Source organism: Sylvia atricapilla, chromosome 9, assembly GCF_009819655.1.
Source record: "Sylvia atricapilla isolate bSylAtr1 chromosome 9, bSylAtr1.pri, whole genome shotgun sequence".
Taxonomy (NCBI): domain Eukaryota; kingdom Metazoa; phylum Chordata; class Aves; order Passeriformes; family Sylviidae; genus Sylvia; species Sylvia atricapilla.
Genome location: NC_089148.1, coordinates 9,739,782 through 9,749,267, shown reverse-complemented (window position 1 = coordinate 9,749,267; position 9,486 = coordinate 9,739,782). Strand labels below are relative to the sequence as shown.

At 48.9% G+C, this 9,486-nt stretch overlaps 1 protein-coding gene across 1 annotated transcript; it reads left to right on the top strand.

Annotated features, from left to right (window-relative positions):
• On the top strand, nucleotides 1–5,373 carry RNASEL (ribonuclease L). Its single transcript, XM_066324756.1, has 8 exons — nucleotides 1–157; nucleotides 567–669; nucleotides 912–2,503; nucleotides 2,810–2,898; nucleotides 3,768–3,958; nucleotides 4,060–4,180; nucleotides 4,472–4,593; nucleotides 4,955–5,373. Exons 3-8 carry the CDS (start codon nucleotides 1,072–1,074, stop codon nucleotides 5,088–5,090), a joined length of 2,091 nt encoding a protein of 696 aa, XP_066180853.1. The 5' UTR covers nucleotides 1–157; nucleotides 567–669; nucleotides 912–1,071; the 3' UTR covers nucleotides 5,091–5,373.
• Nucleotides 5,374–9,486: the final 4,113 nt, after the last annotated feature.

The following is a 9,486-nucleotide window of genomic DNA, read 5'->3' as shown; positions in this document are numbered from 1 at the left end:
GGAGGAAGGAGCTCAGCCCCTCTCTTCCCCCTCTCCGGGGCTCTGCCATCCTGGCAGGGGTGAGGAACTTGAGCCCCACCGTGCCCAGGGGATGCTGTGCTGCTTCTCTCTGCCAGGAAAGTGACACTATTTATTTCTTTTTCCTGCGCGGCAAAAGGTACAGAAATTAATACAAGGAAATGAAATGCATCTAAATCAATGAACTACTGTGTTTATTTCCGGCTGGGGCAGGGAAATAAACCATCCAAAAAACCAATCTTTGGCTTTCCTGAGGGAAAATTCATGTAAATTTATACTTTGCTTTTATACCTTAGGACTTCTCTATCCCTTTCGTGATTTGCTTGGGTAATTTATTTCCAGTTCAGCTTGTCAGGCAGTAACTCCTGGAAGTCCTGATCAGGAAATGGGTATTGCAGCCCTACTTTTTCTAGACACCAGATAGATAAAGGTAAATTAAATCCTACCTGATCAATCTCCGAATGTGGTGAAAAGCTTAGGAGAGGCTTCCTGTCAGGTAGGGTCTCCTCATGGCCTGTAGAAGCAGGAGGGATTAAGGCTGGCTCCAGGTGCTGGATCAGGGGCAGGCAGGGCTGTGTGTGGCTGCCATCCAAAGCTGAAGGGGAATGCCCATCTCCACCTGACACCGTGGCTGGGTGATGCCCTTGCCAGGTAACCTGTGATGAGTCTGAGATGACATTCACAGCAAAAGCAGCAGGGACACCTCCCTGGGCCGTGAGAGGGGCTGGGGCCAGGCAAGGAAACAGGGAGCCTGTGAGTGCTAAAGCTGTGCCTCTCTCCAGGCCTTGACTCTCCTGGCTGGCACTGGCACTGCTGTCCTCAGGATAGGACACGGAGTGCAGGTGGTGAGGTTTCACAGGCTAATAAAGCACCATTTCCTGTTCATTAATCAGGTGAAGAAGACCACAGAGCCCATAAAACTGCACCCGATGGGTTTCATCAGCCACGCCCAGGGCATCCCCTGCTCCAAAGGCACTGAGCACTGCACCTCTGCTATCCTCCTGTGGATCCCTGTGTTCTGCTGCAGACCCCAGAGCCCTCCCTCAGACCACCATGGAGCTCCCAGCCCACCACCAGGCCTCCACCCCTCCCAGCATGAAGGCAGCAGAAGCCCTTAACTCCGAGTTAAATGCTGCTGTGAAGGACGGGGATAAAGAAGCCGTGCTGGAGCTGCTGGAGCGAGGGGCAGACGTGAATTCCAAGGTAGACAGTGGCTGGACACCCCTGCAGACTGCAGTGCAAACCAGGGAGGAGGACCTGGTCCGGCTTCTGCTGGACAGGGGAGCTTCTGTGCATGCCAGGAAGGACAACGGTGGCACTGCATTTACTGAGGCAGGGATAAGAGGGGACGTGGGGATCCTGCAGCTCCTCCTGGAGCGAGGGGCAGACATCAAGGACCGGGACATCAACGGCTTCACGGCATTCATGGAGGCCGCCTGGTACGGGAAGGAGGAAGCCTTGAGATTCCTGTACAGCAGAGGGGCAGAGGTGAATCTGAGGAGGGAGACCAGCGAGGAGAAAGCCAAGCTGCACAAAGGAGGTGCCACGGCGCTGATGGACGCTTGCAGGGAGCGCCACTTCTCGGCCGTGAAAATCCTGGTCCTGGAGATGGGGGCTGAGGTCAACATCCGTGACAACAGAGACAGGAACGCCTTGATCCACGCCCTAAAGAAAGGCTCAGACAAAAAAAGGTACCAGTCAGCTGTGTCCATAGTCCATTTCCTGCTGGAGCGTGGCGTGGATGTGAAGAGCAAGGATGAATGTGGGAAAACTGCCCTCATCCTGGCTGTTGAAATGGAGAGCCCGGAGCTCGTGATGGCTTTGCTGGAGAAGGATGAGATAGACATTGATGACGTGGATGAGGAGGGCAACACAGCCCTGATGGTGGCCGTGGAGAAAGATGACTGCGAAATAGCAAAGCTGTTGTGTGAAAAGGGAGCAAGGACTGATCGTGGGAACTTGCTGGCAGTTGCGAGGAGAAATCGTTCTCTTAGCATGGAAAACCTCCTTCGTAAGCACAAGGCCAGCTCTGCCCCAGAAACCCCCAGAGATTGGGAGCCAAACAGCAAACGCTGGGAGGCCCAGCTGAAAAAACTCGATCGAATGTATCGGCCCATGATTGGCAAACTGAAGATATTCCCATACATCCAGCAGAAAATTCAGGATGGCATCTACCTCGGGCTCCACGGAGGGACAGAGGTGGCAGTGAGAATAATCCGCAGTGCAGAGGGTAACAAAGAGAAAGAGTTCTTGGAGGAATGTTCTCACTGTGAGCATCTACTGAAGCTCTTCCAGTCTGAGAAGGAAAAAGGCTGCATGTACTTGTGCTTCCCACTCTGGGAGAAAAACCTCCAGGAACACTTGCAGGACCCTGAAGGCCGAAAGGATTACAAAGCTGCTCTGAAGATGATCTTCCAGGCACTGAGAGAGCTGCACTCCCTCAGATTTGCTCACCAGGATCTACAGCCCGGGAACTTTGTCATAGGTTACGTTTTGCTTTCTTTATGTTTTCATTTTGTTTTCCCTGTAGTTTAGAGGGGAAGGTGCCTCACAGCTGTCTGTAAAAGTAGAGATGTCTTTGTGCTGAACGGGTGGCTTTAGAGCTCCTCTTTGAAGAAGTACAGATACGTTCACAGAGAGAACAACCTTACATATCCCACTGGGGCTCTGCAGGCAGATCAACCCATCACAGATGCCTTCAGAGAACTATTCTTTAAAGAAGGGGTCATCCAGAAGTCAGCAATGAAGCTTTGCCACCTTTATTTGTTAACAATTCCTCTTCTTTCCTCAGATTTAGGTGGCAAAATCTACTTGGCGGACTTTGGTAATAAAAGAAGGTCGATCGAAGGCCGAGAGGAACTCGTAAACTCAGATTTAGAGGCAAGTTCTCTGTGAACCAAGCTGTGGTTTAAAATTTTGGGTGCTCTGTAGCTGTGGGTCCTAGGGAAAGGCTTTTTGCATCTAGAAAATGCTTTGATTTGTGGGGAAGCCTGTGCAGTGACAGATGTTGGTTTGGATGCCCATCTCCTCCGTCTTTGTGCACACAGCCTCGAGGTTTGTGTTGGGTGTGTATTCTACACTTCTGGGCACCTGAAGGGCCTGGGGAGATGAGTCCATTAGTGTGATGGTTCTGGCTTCTTCTCTGCCAAGGTTGGGATTAATACACGGGAATCATTGTTTTGTGTTTGGACTTGGATATTTTTATTTCTTATCTATATTACAGTCTCACAAGCCATGAGCTCTAACTAGCAGTTAGAGAACAGAGGTAAAATGGAGTACCTCTAACTCTTTCCAAGGTTATTTAAGTGCTGGTCACTCAATAACGAGGTGACACCTCTATTATTTATATTTCTGACCCAATAATGACCACCCAAGACTGGTAATGGGGACCTTTTTCACCCAATTACCAGAAAACCACCCAAACCCATGAAGAAGAAGGAAAAAGAAGGTGAAGAAGGAGAATTTTGACAATGCCCAAAGTCCTCCATCTTGCCCCATACATTACTATACACTAAAACCTTAAATCTAAGTTTTTCTCCCTGTGAAATCACTAAACAATACCATTCCAACTACACATCCACAACCCCAGTGCCATCGCTCAATTTTGGAAATGTGTTCCACGATCTCAAGTCAAATGTGCTACTTGCTTGAAGGCCAATGTCTTTTAGAACAGAAAGCCTGAAATTTTCAGCCTCCAGAGTTCCAACACATTGGGTTAGAAGCTGGGTGCCTCTGATGTCTCTTTGCAGGCCCTGGGCAGGCTCATGCTCTACGTTTTAACAGGGGGTAGAAAACCCCTCCAGCAAGTTGGGATCAAGGATTTGGCTCCCAATTCCCCAGATTACACAGAGGCTCTGGACCTTGTACAAAGCCTGTCCTCTCGTGATGGACGAGGCTTGGAAGGGCTGAGCAAACACCCCTATTTCTGGAGCAATCAGAGGTAAGTCCTGGGAGTACAAAGGAGGTGGAATTTTGGTGTGGGAATTGCCTGTAGTGCTGGAAACAGTCCCATTGAAGCTAATGAGGCTTCTCATCCCACAGCAGGTTCAACTTCCTGAAGACCATATGGAATACAATCAAAGACTACCCAAACCGAAAAAGTATCTTTCAGGATCCTAATGTCACTAACAAAACTTTTCCTTATCCACGGTGGACCAAAATGGTAATCCTCTTCAATCTGGGTTGGTATCAGCTCTGAGCTAGATATTCAGGCAGATAATTTTCCGAGGGTTCCAGGGGCTGTTTAAAAATGGAACTGGAAAAAGTAGCCTCAACAAAATACAGACAACTGGGAAAAACGATTCGATTGAAGGCATATTGATGCTAAAGGGAGCTCTGCTAACTGGGGTGATAAAAGCGGTTGATCATTCTTGAATTGGCTGGCACACCTTCAAGGTCTATTGGTTTTTGTGGGGTGTGAAAGGCAGGGAATAATCTGTGTGCTTTCTTTCAGATTGACAAAGATGTTTTACACATCATGGAAAATCCCAGGAATGCAAAACCATTCAAATACAGGAATGATGTCACCGACCTCCTGAGGCTCATGAGAAACATGGATGAACACAAAGATGAAAGGTATGTGTTCTCATCCTTGCCCCTGCCATGGGTGCATAGAATCAGAGAATATCCTGGGCTGGAGAGGACCCACAAGGATCAGAAAGTCCTGTCTTTGCCCAGGACAAGCCCAAAAATTCCCATCATGTGCCTGAGAGGGCCGTCCAAAGTGAAAAGCACATGGAGATGCTAGAGGAAAAGCCAAAAAAAAAAGGAAAAGAAAGAACTGAGAAGTAGAAAAGATGGCAGCTCTGGGGTTTCTAGGAAACCTCCCTGTGTTATCAGAAAACCTCTGGAATTGCTTTTTCTCTGCAAGGACACCCTAGAATATTGACCCCTCGGACATGCTTTAAAAATCCTGTGTGTTTTTGTTCTCTTTCAGGATCAGCAACAAAATAGGAGACTATGCTGAGTATTTCCTGAAGGTTTTTCCAGAACTTACCATCTATGTGTACAACAGTTTACGCCAGAACCCCACATGCAGTCACCTAGCAGACTTCCAGGACCCTTCTTTGTAGGATGTCACTGCCCCCTGTTCCATGTCTGAGTTCACCACCACTCCTTTTATTCCTTATTTATTCACCTGCAAATGAGCTGAAGATGTGGGTAAGGAGATGGGATAAAGGGACAAAGTGTGGAGGACTTAAATTAGGACAGACTGCAAAGAGTTTGGTGTAACAACCATGAGCTTTGGATGCTCTGACTTGCACTGTGATTATACATTGCTTATGGACATGTTTTTCAGCTGATGAAAAGGTTGAAAAAAGCTGGGTTTTGTGGTTTATTTGGTTTTGGTTTTGGTTTTTTGGTGAGGTTTTTTTTGGTTTTTTTTTTTTTTTCTTCAAACTGGGATTGTTATTTTTTCAATGACCCCACAGAGAAAAAAAAAACTTGAAATAAACTTGACCAGAAAACTGACTCTGCTCTCCTTTAGGAATGGGGTACCCCCATCCTCTCTGCATAGGAAGAGAGGTTCTGTAGCACTGTCAAAGCACCACCTGCATCAGTGGTCCTGCCTTGGATCAAAGCTCCTGCTGATCATCCTGGGAACCTTTTAAATCCCTTATGGAAGTTTGACTACACAACTGTTGATGAGAAAATCCAACCAGGAGAACGCTGACTCCTCTTGTGACAATATTTGTGGGTTTTTTATCTTTCCTCCCTGCATTTTTTTTTTTTTTTTCCTCTCTCACTGTGCCTTTCTCATCCCCAGAAGGCAGAAGGACACCCAGAGAGGCGTGCTCAGGTCTCAGCAGTGTGGGGAGCAGAGAGCTATGGAGTGCCCTGTGCCACAGCAGCATTTCTGCTCTTGCATGAAGACAAGCAAGGCCGTGGGCTGGGCTCCTCCAGCCTCCTGGAAAACACCACATTTCCAGCATTTCTGTTTGACTTTCGCAACTTCTTCCATCACTCTGCTGTTTCACTGAAGGGCTGTTCCTCCAAAGGCATGCCCAAAACTGAGCAGGGATTAAACCCAGGGAGGCTGTGACTTATCTCTCTGGGGAAATCTGGCTGCTGTGAAGAATTTCCAGAGACTGCTCCTGTTGTCAGAGAAGGAACCTGATCCATGCCCAGCATCTGCAGAGCAGATTGCTTCTGGAGCACCGGCCCATGGGAGGAAGGAATGCAGGACTGGGAGCAAGGCTGGGGAGAACACCAGGCTGCCTCTCCCAGGAGGATGAGCCCAGTGAGACTCCAGACAGGAGGAAAACTGGTGGGCAGTGCTGCAGCTGGGTGGTGTGGCAGTGTCTGGGGCACAGCCCGAGGATGGAGGCGTCCTGGGGAGCTGGGGGAAGAACCAGCTACCAAAATTAGTGCTGTGGGATGTCCCAGCCTGTCCTAGGCTTAAAGAGAGGAGGGAGATGTTGGGATACAAATCCCTCTGAGTCTCATCCACACAGGCTCAGAAGCACTGAGAAATGTGAGGGTTGAATTAAGCACTTCAGAGAAACTAAAATACATAAATCCACGCAGACATGAAGTAGAATGAAAGTTTCGTTTTAAATAAGTAGAAAGTCCTTTAAGGGCCTTAAGCAAATGAGAAACTGTATTAGTTTGCAAGAAAAAGCCTTAAAGTCTAGTTTAAAGCTCAGTGGCATCAGTTTTTACACAGTTAGCTAAGTTATGGACATAATGAAAATGTAATGTAGCCTTGCTAGCATTCCTAGATAGAACAGACAGGGCATGTAGGCAGAATTTGTGTGAGAAATTAGGACCACTTTCACACATCAAACTTCGATTTGCCCACCTGGGAGGTGCTGCCTGCCTTTGCCAAAGGTGTGATTTGGACCCACAGGCTTCACTGCCCTGCTCTCCTGCCTGCATTTGCTGTGCCTCTGCCTTTTTGCTCTGCTGGGGCTCCCCAGGACAGCTGGCTCAGCCCAGTGTGATGGGATCAGGTGCTCCCTGTCCTGGCTCTTGCACGCTGAGGACGTGTTTGTGTGCACAGGGATGCTCCCAGCTCACCGTGCCTCATCTGCTGCCCTGAAAAACAAACGCACCAAGCAGCCCACAGGAGCAGTGGAGTGAAGGCTGCTCCTAGCTGTGGTTTTGCTGTGCTGAGCTTCAGGCACATCTGTGAGGCTTTAGAGGGCCCGGGCTCAGCTGGGCTCAGGAGTGTTGGTGAAAAGCTCACAAAAACACGGCAAGATTTTGGGGTTGAAAGCTTTCGGGGGCAAAATCAAGTTCCAGCACAAGTGCAATTCTGAGAGTTGGGTCACATTTCATGTTGTAGGGATGGAATCAGCTTCCCAAGCCCTTGCAGTTAAATAAATGTTCTTGGGTTTGCGTATTTTTGATCCTCCAGGGGTAAAGTGTTGATAATCACAACTGATAAACATGAAATATCTCATCTGCCTTAACATGTACCTGGTGTTATTCCCAGGATGCATTCTTCTAGGATCTGGGATTAAAAAGTGGTTAAAAACAGCTCAAAATAACAAAGCTGAGAGCTTGCCTCTGACAAACTGATAAAGGTTGTGGTGCTTTTTTCACAAGGTCCAAAGAATATTTGTGATTTCTGCAGCTTCCTGGTGACTCGGCAAAGTCACTTTGACTCAGTTTCACCTGGAGAAAATGAAGGCCCTTGCTGTGATTTGGTTAGTGCTTTGTAAACACACCCTGGCTTAAAAAAAACACCAACAAAACCTCGAAATTTCACAAAAAAAAAAAAAAAAAAAAAGCATGCTGAAGCCCCAGTCAGGCATGAACTGATTTTTTTTGGAAGATCAGAAAGGCTTTGGCAAAAGAGGCACCATCTCAGCAGCCAGCTGAGTAAGAGAACCAAATGGGCTCTCTCAGCCTTGCTACCCACAGGAAGTATTTAATTTGGGTGGAATGGTGAGGAGCTGAGGTACACTTCACCCCATTTACAGATCCATGTGAGGAAGGAGATTTGCGTGGTGTTTCAGCTGGCGACACGTGTCACAGCCCGTCCCTGCCACGGCTGCAGAGCTGGGAGCTGCTGTGCTGTCACCAGGTAAGCTGCAGGATGCTGTGAGCTGCTTTATTTTTAGGTCTTTTATTGCTGAGTGCAAACCATTCCCTGTGTCCAGGCTGCTCAACTTCCTTGGATCACACCTGTGTGGGTGCTGCTGTAGGAGAGCTGCTGGGAGGAGGGCTGAGCATCCCTTCGTTCCTGCAGGGGAAGGAGAGATGCTGCATCAGTGGCTGCTGCTGCTGAAGGCAGAGTGAGGGTGATCAGGGACCAGCACAGGACTGTGTGCTCCCAGGGAGGAGTTCTGGGCATGGAGAAAGATCAGGGATGCTCCTGCCAGGAATCCTGGACATGGAAAGGGTGAACAGGGGTGAGCATAGAGCTGTGTGCTCCCAGAGAGGAGTTCTGGCCATGGGGAAGGATCATGGATGGTCGCAGGGAGGAGATCTGGCCATGGAAAGGGATGCTCCTGCCAGGAATTCTGGGCATGGAAAGGGTGAGCACAGGACTGTGTGTTCCCAAAGAGTTCTGGCCATGGAGAAGGATCATGATGGCCCCAGAGAGGAGTTCTGGCCATGGAGAAGGATCTTAGGTCCCAGGGAGGAGTTCTTGAGCATGGAGAGGGATCAGGGATGCTCCCAGCCAGGAATTCTGGGCATGGAGAGGCCCAGGGATGCTCCCATGGAGACATGCAGCAGCTGGGAGTTTTCTGTGACTGGAGACGGTGAGGCTGACCAGCATTCTGCACAAACCCTTGTGATTTAAGGGGGGCACAGCCTGTGCAGGTGGGGTCTGGAGGGGCTGAACACCTCTGGGAGCACTTACCCATCCTGCGGGGCAGAGCTGCTGAGCGAAGGTCTCTTCACCTCACTGGGACCTGGATCTGAGGGAAACAACAGCACAACCTTTCCACCATGGGCTGCTGCAGGGAGCCCCCAAGGCCAGCTCCCAGCCCTGCAGCCCTCAGCAGCAGGAGGGTCCCTTTCAGCCCCAAAAAGGCTCACCATTTTGCTCCTCTGAGGGCTCACTTTTCTTCTGGGGCCGTGGTAGCAGGAGCTCGAGGCCTTCTGACAGCTTGAAGATAAGGACAGGCTTTCTACCTGGTGAGGGAAAAGACAACCGCTGCCTTCAGTTTTAGCTTTCATATTTTTCAGATTCTGTACTACATTAGTATACAACTCTGAGCTTTATCATACAAAGTGTTAGCAAGTTCTCCTCACAGCTCAGTCAGACAAAACAGTCCTTTCCCAGCTTGAGGACCAAGCTCACTGTTGCAGCTTCAGGCCCCAAAAAGTATAAATAACAGCGAATTGAGGAGAGCAAACTGTGAGGATGGGACTGCATAACCTGAAGCTGTCATTGGACAATTAACCCCGTTATATATACGGACCAAAACTTATAGAAGTGTGAAACCTCATGATGACCATCTTGGGTCCAGCCTTGGCCAAGCTCTTGTACTGCCCAAGGTGCATCCCTTG

Bases quoted from the DNA above. Each gene is read 5' to 3' on its own strand.
- RNASEL (XM_066324756.1), top strand. From the start codon at position 1,072: ATGGAGCTCCCAGCCCACCACCAGGCCTCCACCCCTCCCAGCATGAAG. The intron at 2,504-2,809 runs GTTACGTTTTGC...TTCTTTCCTCAG, and splicing joins GCCCGGGAACTTTGTCATAG to ATTTAGGTGGCAAAATCTAC. The intron at 3,959-4,059 runs GTAAGTCCTGGG...CTCATCCCACAG, and splicing joins TATTTCTGGAGCAATCAGAG to CAGGTTCAACTTCCTGAAGA.